This window comes from Marmota monax, unplaced genomic scaffold (genome assembly GCF_021218885.2).
Source record: "Marmota monax isolate L192 unplaced genomic scaffold, Marmota_monax_Labrador192_F-V1.1 WCK01_AAM20220418_F8-fsc00112, whole genome shotgun sequence".
Classification (NCBI taxonomy): domain Eukaryota; kingdom Metazoa; phylum Chordata; class Mammalia; order Rodentia; family Sciuridae; genus Marmota; species Marmota monax.
Window position 1 is genome coordinate 1,583,635 of NW_026692073.1, and position 18,796 is coordinate 1,602,430.

At 34.7% G+C, this 18,796-nt stretch overlaps 1 protein-coding gene across 1 annotated transcript; it reads right to left on the minus strand.

The window, feature by feature from the left end:
* Positions 1 to 8,666: 8,666 nt before the first annotated feature.
* Cxcl10 (C-X-C motif chemokine ligand 10) lies at positions 8,667 to 11,143 on the minus strand. Its single transcript, XM_046458906.2, has 4 exons — positions 10,990 to 11,143; positions 10,131 to 10,257; positions 9,817 to 9,906; positions 8,667 to 9,548 (listed from the first exon to the last, which is right to left on the minus strand). Exons 1-4 carry the CDS (start codon positions 11,048 to 11,050, stop codon positions 9,530 to 9,532), a joined length of 297 nt encoding a protein of 98 aa, XP_046314862.1. The 5' UTR covers positions 11,051 to 11,143; the 3' UTR covers positions 8,667 to 9,529.
* Between the last annotated feature and the right edge of the window lie 7,653 nt (positions 11,144 to 18,796).

Sequence of the window (18,796 nt, forward strand, 5' to 3'; positions counted from 1 at the left end):
ATCCCACCTCTTAATGATAACTTCTAGGAGATCTACATGGTAGTATTCTTAAAATACTCGTTTATTTTGCATAATCAAGAGGATCTTCGAGTAGTAAAATGGAATAGTAGATGAACAAAAGTTAAGAGAATTAGACTCTTTTTTTGTATTATAGTAAGCACAGAAAGCCAACAATTTTTTAGCAATTTTTAAAAAAATTTTTAGTTATAGACAGACACAATACTTTTATTTTATTTATTTTTAAGCTGTGCTGCAGGTGGAACGCAGTGCCTCACATGTGCTAAGCAAGCTCTCCACATGGAGCTACAATCCCAGTCCCAAAAGCAAACAATTTTAAAATAAAACAAATGCTTTAACTGAAAATTCCTATTATGTGCGTAGCTCATAGAGGTTAATACATAGCATTAATGATAAGGCTTACTCTAAAATCTTTTATATTCACCTTCAGAGAATCTCTACCAGCCAATAGGATTGTATAAGGTTATTTTCTGTGATTAATATTACAAAAATAATAGTTGTTACTGTTTGTTTATAATTATAGAATTAAATATTTATTTCCAAATGGTGGGAAGGATGGTTGTACTCCCAGATGAGAATTGTGCTCTAACTCATCATGATATGAATATATGGATATGTTCTTTTCATCTTTTCTCCTCTAGTTTTGTAGTATTTGTTAATTAAGCAAACTGAAATGTCATTTGTTATCAGTTGTAAATTTATATTTTGAGAAATTTGATGTGATGTCAGACTTCATTTTTTTTACTCATGTTTTCCAAGAAATGTATAATTATAATTACTTTTTAAAAATAGTTTTTAGTTGTAGATGGACATTATAACTTCATTATTTATTTATTATGTGGTGCTGAGGATCAAACCTAATATCTTACACATTCTAGGCAAGCACTCTACCACTGAGCCATAACCCTATCCCTATAATTAGTTTTTATATTGCAAAACATCTGAGGGGAACTTCCATATCAGAGGATCTTTGGCCTGGGATTTTTTTTTTTTTTTTTTTTAATTCAGGGGCACTTGATTGCTGAGCCACATCCCCAACCCTATTTTGTATTTTATTAGAGACAGAGTCTCACTGAGTTGCTTAGCACCTTGCGATCCTCCTGCCTCAGCCTCCCAAGCCACTTCGATTATAGGCATGTGCCACTGCCCCTGGCTAGCCTAGGATTCTAATATTTTCTATTTCAAATCATTCTTTTTCTCCAAGCTAAGTAATAATTTTCCTTAGTCCCAGAGGTAAATAAAGGTATTTACAGAAGCCAGTATATATGTCTAGATGGTGTATACCCACAGTGCTAATTTTGATTCTGGCTTCGTGGCCAAGCTTAATTTCTTCTTGGTCCTTGAAGAGTTTCACTTTGAGTTTCATATCCAGTCATCAAGAGATATAAAATAGTCTTAGAAATTCTAGGAATACCTTGGAAATAAGAACCATTAAATATCTCTCTTAGGAGCTGGGGTTGTGGCTCAGTGGTAGAGAGATTACCTCGCACGTGTGAGACCCTGGGTTTGATCCCCAGCACCACATAAAAATAAATAAGTGAAATAAAGGTATTGTGTCCAACTACAACTAAAAGATAAATATTTTTTAAAAATGTCTCTCATAGGGCCCAGATCTTTGAGGTCACCTGTTTTATTAAACAAATTTTCAGTGGCCGAGTGTTCTAGTGTATAAGATTTCCAATACTACATTTTTTTAAACTGTTGTCCCTATTGTCTGAAGTGCACAACTGATAGGATCTGTTTAAAATCTGTGATAAAATTAGAACAGACATATATTTTTAAAAACATTTCTGAGGATATAGAGCTCAGAATTTTGCAAAAGCTGTGGATGTATGCATGGTTATACAACATTTTACATATAGTTTTAAGGAAATTATTGAGCTCTAAAATCCACAAATCCCAAGATAAAAATCTGCTCTGGGAGCATTGGTGCTGCAGGCACTTTAACTCTCTTTAAGTTTAGATTGATGTTGAACTTTTTCAACTTCTCTTTTCTCTCTCTTTCCCTTTCTAAAGTTAAGTACGGGGGTTTTTCTCTCACATCTGAACCTGGGAAATTAGATAGAGTGCTATTTTGACTCTAATTAGATTTGAGTGTCCTGGAAAAACATCACTTAAAATGCTTGTCTGTCACAAGTGAAAATAAGAAGAGTTGTTTATCATTTTGAAAGAACTGCCCCTTAAAATGAAACCTTGGAAGGGGTATGGATTTCCATTTCTCTGAACAGCTGTTACTACTGCTGTTAAAGTATTAGTTTTGCAACATTTTTATTTTTGTTTTTTGTTGTTCATTACTGGGGATTCAACCTGGTCTTTGCACATGCTAGGCAAGTGCTTAACCACTGAGCTATATACCCAGCCCAAAGTATTTTATTTTTGAAAGGCTTATAAGACTTTATTTAAACTTTAATTCTTTTCCCACGTTGAGGCTCTCATAGTTTAGTAAACAGTTTGCCAATAGACATATTGGATACTGTAATGGGAGAAGGTCATCATTCATTCTGTGCCTGTCCAGTGACTTAAACTGGTAAGTTTCTCTTCATTTCCAAGTTTATTTTATTTATTTTTGAGGCAGAGTCTTGCTGTGTTGTCAAAGTAGTCCTTGAACTGGCAATCATTCTGCCTGAGTAGTTAAGACTACAGGTTTTTGCCATGAAGCGTGGCTCTAAGTTTACTTTCAGCTGAGGTTTAAGAACTATTTAAAGTCTTTGGAAAGTTGGCCTGTCCTTGGAGGTAACACGGATATCCAAAGGATTGGAAATATGCATTTACCAGTAGTAATAAGGGCAATAAACAAAATTAAGGGAGGATACAAAGAGGGAGAGTGATGGAAATGGTGCTGTTTTAATAGATTGGCGAGGAAAGCCCTCTCTGAGATGGTGACGTATGTGTGGAGGCCTAAACAAAAGTGAGGAAATGAGGAGTTGTGAAAATTCTGGAAATATATTTGCTGTACTTGTGATGCTTTAGCAGGCATAGGTGGCTAAAGTAGAAAGGTGGAAGAGCAGAATGATAGGACTGATAGAGAGAAGTTATGTAGAGCTTTACAGACTATGATGAAAGACTGGATTTCATTACAGGTGTGATGGGGTGCTATTGGAAAAGTGCGGGCAAGAGAGCTGTAATCCAATTTATGTATTTAAAAGTATCCCCCTGGCTGTTTAGAGATGGTGGCAGGGAAGATGGTGAGCAAAGAAACCAGTAACAGCAAACATACCATTACTTTGTGACCTGAAATGTATGTAGTACCAGTGCAATGAATTTTAACACAAATTGTTAAATTTTATCCTAGCATGGAGAAAGAAGTTCTGATATGTATATGACTCAGCTCTCACTTCATATCTTTCTCAGAGATGAGTAGTTTAGTGAAAGTCACTGAAATCCTAGAACTTTAAGATTAATAGTTTTTAAAAATGGTTTCCATTTGCTTGAACTCTTCTTTCTGATTAAAAACAGTAAAAAAAAAAAAAAGTTCTTTATAGAAAATTTGGAAAAGGAAACAAAAAGCAATCATCTGTAATACTATCCCATAGGAATAGTATTTTAAAGAACTCTTGACATTTATTTCTCTTTGCAACATTTCAGGATGATGCTATTTCTGTGCACACATTTGCTACAGGGGATCAAACCCAGGACCTTGTTAGGTACATTTTAGGTACAACATGCCTTTTTATAGATGACTCGGCTTTGATGACTTACTCAGAATTAGCAGAGTAGCCACTGTGATTTTTCTTACTGCTCTATTGATATTTTAAGCTGGCCCCTGAATGAAGAAACAGTAGTGTTAGCCAGTTCTCAAGTTCTTGATATGAAACAGTGATGGACTAACTATGGTTTGATGAAGAAAATTGAGAGTAAAAATTATAATCATTTTTACCCTTCTCCCTTTGTTAGAGGCCAGTATTTTTAGACCAGATGGAATATTTGATCATTGTGGTCCAAGTATTTCCTGAGGAAAAATGATTGTTTTAGAATGATCATACTCCATTAGACATATCTGTATGTTCACTGTGTACATCAACTTTCATTTACATCACACATGGTGAAGTTTTTATGTAGGAAAAGGATTCTTCTTTGTGATCTAACTTCCCTAAGACAGTGAAGTTTATTTTTTAAATTTATCTGCCTAGACTTCTCTCTTTGAACTAGGTTTCTGCATAAGTTTTATTTTCTTGCTTATAACTTTTTAAAATAACATTTAAAAATTACTGGGTTCGATTCTCAGTACCATATACAAATAAATAAAATAAAGGTCCATCAACAACTAAAAAATATTTTTAAAAAATTACATTTGTGACAGAGATAATAAGTTTTCCTAAGTTTCTAGCCCCCATTACAATTAAAAATAAGGTAGTATAACTTGTTCTTAACAAGGAAAAATGTGTATTTAAAAGCCAGTATGCCACTTCCATTCTTCTTTTTGCTGTCATGGCAACCTTGATTTGGATAGAGGGAGTTACCGGGAAGCCCCATTACATTATATGGAGATTTATATGAGCAAGAATTAAACTTTAATTATATTAGCACTTTATATTTTGAGACTTTTGTTACTACAGTATCATCCAGCAATCTTGAACAGTCATGCCTTGGTATGTGTGGGGGATTGGTTTCAGGATCCCTATAGATACTAAAATTTGCAGATGTATAAGTCCCTCCATTTCAGAATAGCTTTTCTATTTAACCTACACATATACTCCTGTATACTTTAATTATAATCTCTAGATTGCTTATAATACCAAAATACAGTGTAAATTCTTTGAAATTAGCTACATTGTATTTTTTAGAGAATAGTGACAAAAGTCTCCATGTTCAGTAAAGATGCAGTTTTCCCCCAGTACAGTCATTTGTCACTTAATGCATAATTAGGCAACACATTTTGAGAAGTGTGTCATTTGTTGATTTTGTTGTACAAACTTGATTGAGTGTATGTAAACAAACCTGAACAGATTAGTTATTTGAATTGGCTTCTTGATGCAGTAATTAAACACAGTATACTCAAGATACCTGAGGCTTCTGCCACGATGACATGGCATACTGTTTTATAAACTTCTTTATAAGTAGAAGTATACTTCAAAATAAGGATAGAAAGTATAGTAAATATGTAAACAGTAACATAGTTTTAAATTATCATTATTGAGTATTATGTAGTATACATAATTGTATGGGCTGTACTTTCATATGACTAGTAACTTAAGTTTATTTGCACTGGCATCAACACAAACAAATAAGTAATGTGTTGTGCTGCAGTGTTAAATGGCTTTATTTTTCAGCCTAGTTATAATCTTATGGGACCACCATCCTACATGCAGTTTGTTGTTGATCAAAACATCGTTATGCAGTGCATGACTGTATAAAAAATAGAGTCCATAGTTGGTCAAACCCTTGTGGATACAGAAACCTGGGTATGGATGGCTTACTGTACATTATTTTTGTGCATGTTTTATGACACATATATACATATATAAAATGTATAAAATTATAAGTATATTGATGGAGATGGCATACTTGGCAAATATAAAAAGGCTGCTTTCATGACTTAACTTCTGTCTGTCTCTCCAACATGAAGTTTTAAAAATATCCATACATGTGTTTTTCAAATTTCAAATCAGCCATTATTTTCCTAGGAAAGGCTTCTTTGAATTTATGTATTTACTTTTATACATTTGGAGTTTTTTCAGTCCATAGAATAATCTATTTACTTTTGTCTTCAGTAAATAAATTAGTCACTTCTTGTAACCTGGTATGTAGAAGGCATAAATAAATGTTTGTTAAGTAAACATTCTACTTTTGGATAGAGAAATTTAAAATTGAATAGGAAGGTTTAGCACCTTCCTGAAAATTAACTGTCAGTTAATGTAAGACACTGTGTTTTGAATGTCTCCCCTAAAATTCAGGTATACACACACACACACACACACACAAAATGGAGTTTTTCTCAGCCATAAAGGAGAATTAAATTATGATAGTGGTTGGTAAATGGGTGGAACTAGAGAACACCATGTTAACTGAAGTAAGCCAGACTCAGAAAGTCTGTCATATACAGAAGCTAGAGAGAAGTAAGGGGGAAAAATGAAAGGGGTGAGGTTCCATGAAAAAAGAGGGGAGATCAGTGGAGTAGAGGAAGGGAATTGAGGGGGAGGGAAGAGGAAGGGAAAAGGAGGAATTGCAAAATGAAAATGACCAAATTATACTGTGTATATATGAATATAACACATGAATTCTATCTTAATGTCTATAAAGTACCAATTTTAAAAATCATTAAATAAATAGAAGGAAGACCAGTAGAGTAGAGGAAGGAGAACAGGGGAGGAGGGAAAGGAAAGATGAAGTACTGGGGAGTAAAATGGAACAAATTATATTCCATGCATGGATGATTATGTCAAAATAAACCTCATTATTGTGTATAAATACAATGCAGAATGCAGTAATAAAATCATTTAAAAAAGTAAGCAAGCCAAATACCAAAAAGAAAGAAAGAAAGAAACCATGATTAGGCGAAGAGAGCTTCTCTCTGATTAAAGGAATGAGATGAGGTGCCTTTATAAAGGGATTTGATGGAGGAATTTACCTCCCCTGCCCTTCCATCATATAAGGAAGCAACAGGAAGGCTCTCACTAGGTGCTGATGCTTTGATCTTGTACTGGCCAGCCTCTGGAACTGCGAGAAATTTCTGTTCTTTATAAATTACTCAGTCTTAGATGTTTTGATGTAGAAGCACAAAATGGATTTAAAACAATAGGTACCTTTTTTTTATATAGATTTAGAAAGTTAGGAAAATAAGAAGGTAGGAAGGAGGAATTCTTCAATATCCAAGTATTTCTGAGATTTACCTACAGCTTCCATAGTAATTGTCACATTCTGTATTTATTTTTTATATATCAGAATACATAATTTTTTTCCACTTTGTTATATGAAATTCCTTGATATTCATGAAGATGTCTCATATTGGTAACATTCCAAGGTTCTTTTGATAATTTGCTTTACCTTAAGTTTAATATAGAGTGTTTGTATTTGAAAGAAATTGTATAGGTCCAGATTAAGTAACAAACTCTCATCTACCCACCACCTAGTTACCATAGTCCAGAAATCCCTTATATGCTCCTCTTTTACTGCATTCTTTTCTCTTTGTGAAAACTATTGCCATCCTGATTTTCATGCCAATTCTTTGTTTTCACCCTGTCTTTAATCCTAAATAAAATGTTCAGTTTTTCTGGCATAAACTTAATAGTAAATTGAGTCATGATGCATGTACTCTTCTGTAATGTGTTGCTTTTGTGCAACATTGTTTTTGAGATTCATCCATATTGATGTGTGTAGTTGTACTTTATTTATTTTCATTGAATAAATATACCTTAATTATCCACTTATCAACATTTAGATTGTGTTCAGAGTTTTGCTCTTATATGACCAGTGCTGCTACAGCGTTCTTAAACATGTCCTATGCCGTAGATAAAAGAATTTATCTATGGTATACACATAGTAGAAATACTGGGATATAGGATATATATGTATTTAACTCTATAAGCTAGTGCCAAACTATTTTCCAAAGTAGTCAGCATTTTCTTTTACCAGCAATGAAGAGGCATTCTCATTGCTCTGCATTCTTGCTGACAGTTGGTATTACCCAAAGTAAATTTTTTTTTGCCAATCTGTTGGTGTGAAATTGTATCCCATAATGATTTGAAAGTACCTTTCCTTGATTAAAAAATGAAGCTGGCTTGTTGGCACATACTTGTAATAGCAGTGTCTTGGGATGCTGAGGCAAGAGGATGGTGAATTCACAGCTAGCCTCAGCAACTTAGTGAGGCCCTCAGCAACTTAGTGAGACCCTGTCGCTAAATAAAATATTAAAAAGGTTGTAGGGCTGGGGTTGTAGCTCTGGTAGAGGGCTTGCCTAGCAGGTAAGAGACACTGGGTTCGGTTCTCAGCACTGCATATAAAGTAAAGGCCCGTTGACAACTTACAAAAAATTAAAAGATAAAAGGGTTGGGGATGTGGCTCAGTAGTTGAGTGTAATTGGGTTCAATCCCCAGTACATAAAAAAAGAGAGGGGGGGGGAGGGGGAGGCCGAATATCTTTTCATGTTAGGGGATTGTGCCTCTTTTTTTGTGTGAAATTCCAATTCACTTTTGTTTTTCACTTCTCAACTTGTTTTTCCCTTTTTATCCATAGGAATCTTTATATATCTTAGACATTAATAATTTCTCAACTGAATCTGTTGCAAATATCTTCTTAGTAACTAATTGGATGTGGGAAGTGAGGGAGTAGTAGTAGTATAGAAGTATTTCTGTTTCTGGACTGTGTGGATGATGTGCAGTTTTCAACTAGGACATTAGAGTAGAAGAAACAGATCTAAGAGAGAATAAATTTGCAATATTTTGTAATTTGAAGTCCCTATAGAATGTTCAGAGGGAGTTGTTGCATAGAAACTTGGTTATAGTGGTCTGAAACAGACCAAGGTCTCTCATACTACATTGCTTATATAGGAATCTTATATAATGGGCCTTTCAGGAGACTAAAGTTGGAGTGTGGTAATTCTCCAACTCGTTTGTCTTCTACTCATCCCAGCTTCTCCAAGCCATGGATTTTCCAATATAAGCTCCTTATGAAATAAATGTTCCAGTCAGAGACCCACAAGATACTTCATCTTAGTGATAATTACTTTATTACCTTTATGGTCTTACAACAGTTATGTAATCTTTTTTAATATTTCCAGGACAGCACATCATTTTCGTTTTAAAAACCATTCAACACATTTGTCTTATATAACATGCAAAGCATATACCTAGATTTTAAAATGTCCCTATTAACTCATTGGTCTGTAGTATTTAATTATACAAATTATATTAGTTCATATACATTGAAAACAATATAAAAATATATCTCTAAGAACTCCTTTTACAGTCTTTCATTAAATAACAATATTTACACATAATTTCCAGGCATATCCAACTTCCTGTAGGTATTTGGAATTATGTGTATGTAACCACTGAAAAAATATGAATTCCTGGGGGGGGATGACAATAAAAACCCACGAAGTAAAGATTATTCATTAATAAGCAGATTTTATACCTTTGGTTGCATACCTTTAGTTATTTAAGATTTTGATAAAGCCAGAAGTCAAAAGGATCCCTTAATAACCCTTAGCAGATAGGATAGGTGAGGAAAGTGTCAGTAGCAGGCTAGGACTTGGCACATTTGCTAGGAAGGTAGCACCTCAACATAGCTTATAGTGTAGTGCCAGGACAGAGTCATTATTAGTTATTAGAGCTATTACTAGCTATTAGTAATAGAGCTAGTAACTCTTACTACTAGAGAAATATCAGCTCAGGAGAATAAACCACAGGAGGTATAGCAGCTAATTTGATGACTGTCGTTGGTCACTTTTCAGGAGAACTACAAACCAGGAACAGTTAGAATTTAACATACACTCTCTGTGAAGAAGTAATAGAAATATCTTCTTTGTGGTCCATCTTTATCAGCACTGCAGTGATTTTGCTTATCTCTGGTTTCAAGATGATCTTTTAGACCTGTAAGAAGAGAAAAGGAATATAAAAGTTGTCTAGACTCTGGAATTAGTCTGGGTTCTGCTTAAAATACACTGAGTATATAGATAACCCAAAGATCCTCAGGTAAAGCATGAGCTTCACATCTGAGTAAATGCAGGTAGAAAAAGGCATGATAGTAACATACGTTTAACCCAAGGGTCGCACAGTAAAGCCCAATGCAAACGTTGCTAACTTCCCAGGATTTCCATTCCCTAAAGAGCAGTTGTTCTGCAAGCAACAACAAACCTACCTTTCATTCCTAAGTGCTTTCAGTAAATTCTTGATGGCTTTAGATTCTGGATTCAGACATCTCTTCTCCCCGCTCTTTTTCATTGTGGCACTGTAGAAGTAAGTAGGAGTAAAAATATTTAAAACAATGTTGAGGCTACAAAGTAGATGGAATACACAGTTCCAAAGTCAGACATCTAAATTTCACTCTAGATATTTTCCTCTGCTATACAATAGTGTTCATCACAAACCCTTTACTGATCTTTTTTGATAATCATCACATGTTTAAAATACTTTACAACCAGGGAGGTGACCCTCAGATGGAATTTTACTCACATGATCTCAACACGTGGACAAGATTCACTTGCAGGAATAAGTTCAAGTTTTTCTAATGATTTTGGATTAACAGATCGATTACTAATCTGGATGCAGTTGCAGCGTGTTGTTCTTGAGAGAGGCATTCCTGCAGGAAGAGCGACAAGATGGCAGGGAAAGTTAATACAGGTCTCATAAGACATGTGGATTGGTAGTATTTAGTGGAATCCTATCCCTATATTGTCATATAGTCACTTAATCTGAGGGGGAACGTTTCCTATTGTAACACAGCTCTAAATGATATAATAGCTGATTATCTTGAAGAGGGGAATTGTAACTTGTTGATTATAAAATCCCCCTTGGGCACAGTTCATATAATGGAGCAAGGTTAGCTAGGTAAGGAGTATCTGTGTCTTATCCTCTCCTCATTTCCTCACATTTTTTCTATCCTCCTTTTTTTTTGTACCAGGGATTGAATCCAGGGATGCTTAACCACCGAGCCACATTCCCAGCCCTTTTTATATATTTTATTATGAGACAGGGTCTCGCCGAGTAGCTGAGGCTGTATTTGAATTTGAGATCCTCTTGCCTCAGCCTCCTGAGTGGCTGGAATTACAGGCATGCGCTACCTCGACCAGCTTCTCCCTTTTTTTTTTATCTTTTCCTTCACTTCCTCTGTCCCTCTTTTTTTAATTCTACTTGTTTCTCTTACTTCAGTCATATAAACTGTGACCAGAGGTAGTAATCTTCTGCTTATTTCCCTCTCATTTTTAGACACACACTGAAACTTGAAAATATACTATTTCTATATTATATATAGAATTTATACCCAGTCCTGCTTTATGATTTCATAAATTAAATATTCCTTAATATTTCTTACCTTGAGTTCCACTGAGAGTAAGAAAGATGAGGCAGAAAATAAAAACAGCACTTTGGTTCATGGTGCAGAGACCAGAGGTTCCTCTGTAGTAGGCTCAGAAAGTTTAAGCAGTTGAGGAGTGTCTCTTAAAATGTGGAGCTGGTGTGCAGTATTTATATGCAAAGGCATTTTCCCTCCCTAACTCTGATTGGATAACAATTGACTCAGCAAAATCTGCTGGCTAGTCTTTGGGGAAGTCCCCTGTTGCAAAATCAAAGGAATTATTTGTATTTATTATGGCCTCTGAGTTATGGAATTTCCCCCTGTCCTTTCTTTTCAGTGAGTTAGGTTTCACTTTCCAAAACATAAACTGTTTCTTGAAAAACAGATCTTTATTGCATACAGAAATAGTTTTTTTTAATGGACATTTAATTCTCACATTTGCCTCCTGTAAAATATCAAATTAATCTTTAAGTCAAAGTCCTAAGTACAATTTTTAAGTAAGTGGGCCTTAATGTGTTTTGCATCATTCTTTTTAATTTTTTTCCTATATGTTACGTTGACAGAGGCATCCAAGTCAGGAAATCCTCTGGGCAGTAGTAAAAGAAACCATTAATGCTGAGGGCAGGAAACCACAGTTCCTTTAGGGACAGAGCAGGGCAGAGATTCCATGAGGAGGAAGGGAGGGAGGGAGTTAGGGTAAGAGGGAGAGAGGATTGTCTGCATTCTCCAACACTGTGTCCATCTTAATTTGACTCAATAGGCATGAATGGGAATATTTTACGTTATTTACTGTTACAGGTTTCAGAAGCATTATACATTGCCATTTTCTCCCATAGTTACCCTGCAAAGAAGGTAGTAAAGTTATTTTCATTTCACAAATGGAAGAAGAATCTTGAGAGGTTTGATGTTTGTATTAGGTTACAAACTGGTTGCCATCCATTTATTGTATTGTAACTGGTACATTTTTCCAGTATTTATTTTAAATTTTTGTGATTACTTTCACAGAAGTATATTTTAATAGTCTCTTACTTCTCATTAATAGCAGTTTTTCATCTTTTGTAGGTGAGTTAATTTTGGGTAATAGCAAGTTATATCTGATGACAGGTGATTTAGCTGAGCAGTGCCCTTTGATCAAGTACTAAAAAGTTGGTCTTGGACAAGGTAAAAGATATAGAATTGGCAAATTTCAAAGAATTCCATAAATACGTTGGCCATTTATAATATCATTAGAATAAATGAATAGCCTCCAATGTAAATATTTTGAGAGAAACACTAGTCATTTGGATATCTGATTTCTGGTGTGTTAAAACAAGTTTCATTTTTTTAGAGTCAGTCCCTGAATGAAAATATCATAAGATGGTATCTAGAATGGTGTGAGGAAAGGATTCATAGCTATAATAGTGTTATTATAGCTATGAGGAAATAAATTGAAAATGGAGTATGATTAGAAACAGACCTTGGGAAAACAGCTTGAGACAAGAGGGAAATAAATCGATTTAATACAGGATTCAGCTCCAGGAGACAACTTCAAAGAAAAGGGGAAAAAAATATGTCAGCCATTGAGCTGATAACAATGATAACTGAAATTAGCACAGTTTCAGCTGGATAATAAATAGAGATAAAACTCGTGTTTCTTAGCATTCAGTAGTACTTGATGGTTATTACAGTAAATGACAACAATACAAAGCATGTGATAGCCATATAGTGGAACACATGATAGACCTGACAGTTGAAATTTAAGTATCTGAAGGATATTGTGGGTGTGGGTTTTTTTGCAAGTGGCAACCAGGTGTCTGTCAAATGCAGGCATCACCCTGCAATAGTGAGGCAGTTGATACTGGAAATCTAGAAAAATATATGGGTAGTCTTTCATAGACAGGTAGGATACAACATTTTAGGGATAGGCTATGAAATAGCGTTGATTCCATTCTAGATCAAGTCAGTGTACCTGGCAGGTACTGGTACAAAACTTGGCATCAGATGCTGAGAATGAAGCCCATATCTACAAACTGGGCACACATGACACTTGGAACCTCAAATGTAGGAAGTTCATCATCAGAATAGGGAGTGGGCTGCCATTTGAAGCAGGTGGAAATGCTAGAGCGCTAAATACTAGGTTAATCTAGGGACTAGAACAGAACTAAACTTATAAGTAGTTAAGTCAGTGGGTTTTGCTGTGATAAACTGGAAGGGCAAAAGGAAGAGCAATGAGACAGGGGTCCACAGAACCTAGATTTTCATCTAGCAAAATGGATTTGCTTCTGATGAGAGAAAAGCTTAGGAAAGATAGAGACATGGCAGGGTCTTCCTGTACCTGTGTGCAGAATAAAAATTGGACTGTGACTAAGAATGTCAAATATTTCAGAGATATCCCTGACAGCATGAATGGAGAGGTTCTGAACATTTAGACATTAAACAATTAAAAAGATATATGGAGGGCTGGGGATGTGGCTCAAGCGGTAGCGCGCTCGCCTGGCATGCGTGCGGCCCGGGTTCGATCCTCAGCACCACATACAAAACAAAGATGTTGTGTCCGCCGATAACTAAAAAATAAATATTAAATTTTAAAAAAATCCTTTTTTAAAAAAAAATAAATAAAAAGATATATGGAAATATTTTCACTTTTGATAGCATCTAAGTTCTCAGCCTAGATGCTGTCTAATAACAAAGTAAAAGGATATTTGAGGCAGAAAGTTGATAAGTGAACTAAAAATATTTTCTTAAGGAGCAAATATTTCTTATTGATATTTTATTTGCTATCTTATTTTTTATTGGGACATTATAATTATGAGGTTAATTGTTGGTTGATTTCATTCCATTGAATTGATTTTTAAACATTACATAGCATAAACGTAATTAGGCATTTTTTGAAATGCTTTATGAATATTGACTCATTTAATCTTTGTAATAAGTAACTCTGGCTCCATGTTCTCAGCCACTTTTTAATGTATCTTCTGGAGAGAAAATATTGTTTTTAATTTGGATTTCTGATTTCCATTGCTTCTGTTTAATTAGCTGGAATAATTTTTGAGATTATTTTGGTGCTTCAGGAATTAAACACCTATTATACAGTGGAGAAAAAAACAGTGTCTTTAGTAAGCAGTACTGGCAAAACTGGATATGCATATGGAAAAGAATGAAACTAGATCCCTTCCTCTTACCATACACAAAAATCAACTCAAGGGCTGGGGTTGTGGCTCAGCGGTAGAGCGCTCGCGTCACACGTGCGAGACCCTGAGTTCGATCCTCAGCATCACATCCAAAAATAAACAAGTGAAATAAAGGTGTTGTGTCCAACTACAAAAAAAAAATCAACTTAAAATGGACCAAAGACCTAAATCTTAAACATGAAATTACTGTAAGAAAATAGGAGAAACACTTAAAGACAGTTGGTTAGACAATGATTTTTTTTGGATAGGACCTCAAAAGTACAGACAACAAAAGTAAAAATAGACAAATGGGATTACATCAAACTAAGAACCTTCTATACAGCAAAGGAGTCAATAGAATTAAGAGCCTACAGAATGGAAGAAAATATTAGCAAATGGTACATCCAACAAATAATTAAAATCCAAAATATATAAGGAACTCAAAAAAGCTGAACACCAAAATAAATCAAACAATCCAGTTTAAAAATGGGCTAAAGCATTAAGCAAATACTCTTCAAAATAAGGGATACAGTGGCCAAAAAATACATGAAAAAAAGCTCAATTTCATTCATCATCGGAGAAATGCAAATCAAAATCACAGTGAAGTATCATCTCATCTCAGTTAGAATGTCATTATCAAAAATACAGGAAATAACAAATGCTGGCAAAAATTTGGAGAAAAGGGATTTTTATTAGGTCCCTAACCCAGGGATATTATACTACAGAACTACATTCCCAGACCTTTTTATTTTATTTTGAGACAAGGTTGCCCAGGCTGGCCTTGAACCTTCCATCCTCTTGCTTCAGTCTCCCAAGTAGCTAGGATTATAGGCATGTGCCATCATACCTGGCACAGAGGAAAGCGTACTGATTTATGCCAAAAGTGCTTAGAAGATCTAGTATTCAGAAAAAGCAAACAAAAAAGCCTGAGATGAGCCTCAAACTTAAGACAAGTGGCCAGGAGAGAAAAGCATACACAATAATAGAAATGGCACAGAAAATAGTGTAGAACAAAGTCAGCCAAGCAGTCAGGAAGGTTAATAGAGTTTAATTGGTATGGCATTACCTTGTCAGGATTCAGTAGATCTGGTCTTCATTTTTACAGGTTCAGAAATGCCTGTTTTTCCTAATCGAGAGTTACGTATGTTTTCAGAGAGTTACTTATGTAAATTAAATCTATAAGAGACTAAATGCAAATTAAAGGCACTTCACTAGTTTGTAATGAGTATGTTCCTACTCATAGTTGATTCTGGTATCTAGATTATCCTTTTCTAGGATCAAAGTCCCTGGAAGTTGAACTAGCAATCAATACATTGCCTGGTGAGAATAGAATCAAAACAAAAGATCCTTTTCTTCTTGTTTTGAATGGGGGTCTGCTTGGGAGAGAAATCCTATAAATATGATCAATGTGGAAAATGTTTAGAAAAAAAAATCAAACTTACATAGACATTAGCCACTATTACTTATTCTACCTACAACCAGCCCTTGCATGGATCATTTGAATAAAAATCTTAATGATAGATCTTTTTAAATTTATTTTTCTATCAATTCTTGCAAGGCTTTTGGCAGATTCACTTTCCTGGTATTTACTGATCCAAGTCTAGTTTTGAAAGAAAATGAGAGTTAAGAAAATACCTCATTTCAGTTTCAGTTTCAACTGTTTATCTTAAGCCTCTGATTATGACATCAGGCCCCAAACAAAGCAAAACAAAAAATAGTCTGCCCTGACAGGCTTGTTAGGACAGATGGGGTTGGTGGGGAGAGCTTTCTGAGAAACTACTATGCTTAGAAGAAATTTCCTAAAAAGTGAGCAGAAAGAAGAACTTTAGTAGGCTGGAAATTCCCTCAGCTGGGATAGGGTACTCTGGTAAATATGGGAGAGGAGGACAAAGGAGAACTTGATAGTTTTGACTTTGAGCTCTCAAAACATTCCCTTAGCTGCTCAGTATCTAGTCATGTTGGTTTATATTTTGAATTACCATGTATCTCAACCTGCACAACTTGAGCAGAGAGCACAGACACAGTGTGTGTGTGTGAAAATGAATAGCTAGATCTTTATAATCATCATACTTGGAAGGGCTGAGAATAGTTTCTGTTCAGATACATTTTAGACCATGCAAAGTTTTAACCTTCCTCACACTTGATGGGATGAAGGAGATGGTCTAGGCATGTAGTATGTAGTTCTATCTTTCACTTGTTCTCTGATCTTGGACAAATTAGATCTGTGTGCGTTTCAGGGTATTTTTGTTTTGTTTTGAATCTTCAAGTGAACATTTTAATACTAATCCATCTACCTTTCAGGTTATTTTAAAGATGATAGTAGATTAAGGTTTTTTTTAAAAAAAAGTTTAACGAATTTTTCACTGGCCAGAATTTCAGAAATATAGCCATCTCTCTGGCAATGAAAAGCATTCTTTTTGGATGATGCCATTTTTCTTGCTCAGTCGGCCTGACCAGTATCAACAGGAGTATGTACCAGATTTGAAAGGAAACAGAGGATACTTGTACTTGTGATTTTGAAACGATTTTAAAGATTTTACTTAGAGGCCTAGGCAGGATTAAAGGAATCAATAAGGGGATGTCAAAAATGTTCAATAGAAAGCTGTTTTTGTATCTCAAAGGCAAAGTAGAGAAGCCCATTGCATATTAACACAGATAGCATACTTTTATGAAAAATAGCTATATTTTTCAACAAAAAAGTTTGAAAAGCCACTTTGTTTTAGTTTTGCAAATACAGTGTATTATTCATTTCTTTTTTCACCATTACTACCTTAGGTTAGCCCTTATTTTTTTACTGTGGTAATATACTCCTAACATAAAATTTCCTTTTTAGCCCTTTAAAAGTATACTACTAGTGGAATTAAGTACATTGTCAGTGTTGTGTAACTATCACCATAATCTAGTGCCAGGACTTTTTTTTATCACCTCAAACAGAAACCTGTGTCTATTTAGCAGTCATTACCCATTAAACCCTCCCCAGAGCCCCTGCCAGCCCCTGATCTACTGCCTAATTTTTAAAGATTTTCCTATTCTAGATATTTAATGTAAAATGGTATCATATAATATATGATCTTGTTAGGAGCTTAGCTCAGTGGTAGATAGAACGCTTGCTGACTTGCACGAAGCCCTGTTTGATTCCCAGAACTGCAAAAACAAACTATGGTTTTTCGTGTCTGGTTTCTTTCACTCAGCATAATGCTTTTAAGATTCATCCATATTGTAGGACTTATCAGAACTTCATTTCTTTTTATCACTGAAAAATATTCCATTGTGTGTATATTTCACATTTTGGTTTTCCATTCATCTGTTGATGGCTATTTGGGTTGATTCTATCTTTTAGCTGTTGCTTAGTGCTGCTATGAACATTAGTGTACAAGTGGTTTTTTTTTTTTTTTTAACCTTTAGATATATGCAAAGGAGTGGAATTGCTGGTTCATGTAGCAGTTCAGTTTAATTCACTGCATAATGTCCTTATTACTTTTCATGTGTTTCTCCCAACATATGGGACAATACCAGGTGGCTCATTGATAATGACATTTGATAGCAATTAATTACTTTCTTTAACTTCAGTCCCTTTGATTAAATCAGTGTGGTATTAGCATGGCTTTCAAACACTTTGCTAACTGTTTTCATCTCCTTTTTAATAAATACAGGCTTAAGTTCAGAACCTTTGACATACAAAGCTATCTAGTTAGAATTTGGTATTTTTTTCTATACTTTGTGTTATCATTTTATTTCTATAGCATTAATATTGATTTCACATGGATAGTAGTGAAATTTTGCTTTTCCTGTAAATGTAAATGAAATAAAGAGGTACACAATTTGCAAAAATATTATGAAGATTGAACAGAGACATATTAAAGAATCTTAAAGATGGTATGAGAAAAACTTGAAATTTGGAAATAAAGACCTGAGCAATTGCAACATATTCCCAACTCATTTTCCCTTCCTCATTTGTTCCTACTTCAATCAGCCCTTTTTGTCATTCCTAGAATAATTTAGAATAACTTGGAATTAGGGTCATTCTCTCATTGGTGAATATTTAATGAATCCCCATTTTGTGCAGAATAAAAGGGAAAGGTTGTTTAGCTAGACATGATACTCCTTATCCTTCACTCCAACCAAATGAATCTAGTTACTATTCCAGAAAATCACCTTGTACTTTCTTACCACTGTGTATTCCTTCATACCATTCTGGGCTGTAAGTTCCTTTTCCCTTAGTTTCTATTACCATTCAATAGGGTCTGATATGTGCTAGGCATTGTACTGTGGAGTAGAAGAACTACAGTGGCTTTCATATTGAACTTGCCCTTGTGGGAAGAACAGATACTAAACAGAGAAATAATTCTTTTGTTACAATTGCAATAAATAATGTGACGAAAAGTAAAGAATGTTATGAAAACAAATAAATAGAACACCTAATCTAGTTGGGGTTGAAGAGGTGGTTTCTTAGGCTTCTTGGAGAAAATGTCATTTAGGCTGAGATTTAAGTGAAAAGTGGGCAGAGAGAATAATGTTTTCAAAGGTACTGAGATGAGAGGAACCTTGCCTGGACTGTTATTTATTCATATATTTATTTTTCTATGAAGAAGTATAGGTATGTGCTATCTTCTCAATAATAATTCACTGGCCTATGATATATAATCTTATTTTTTTTTAAGTTAGCACACTTAGCA

Bases quoted from the DNA above. Each gene is read 5' to 3' on its own strand.
- Cxcl10 (XM_046458906.2), bottom strand. From the start codon at position 11,050: ATGAACCAAAGTGCTGTTTTTATTTTCTGCCTCATCTTTCTTACTCTC. The intron at 10,258-10,989 runs GTAAGAAATATT...CTCTTCCTGCAG, and splicing joins TACTCTCAGTGGAACTCAAG to GAATGCCTCTCTCAAGAACA. The intron at 9,907-10,130 runs GTGAGTAAAATT...TTACTTCTACAG, and splicing joins TGTCCACGTGTTGAGATCAT to TGCCACAATGAAAAAGAGCG.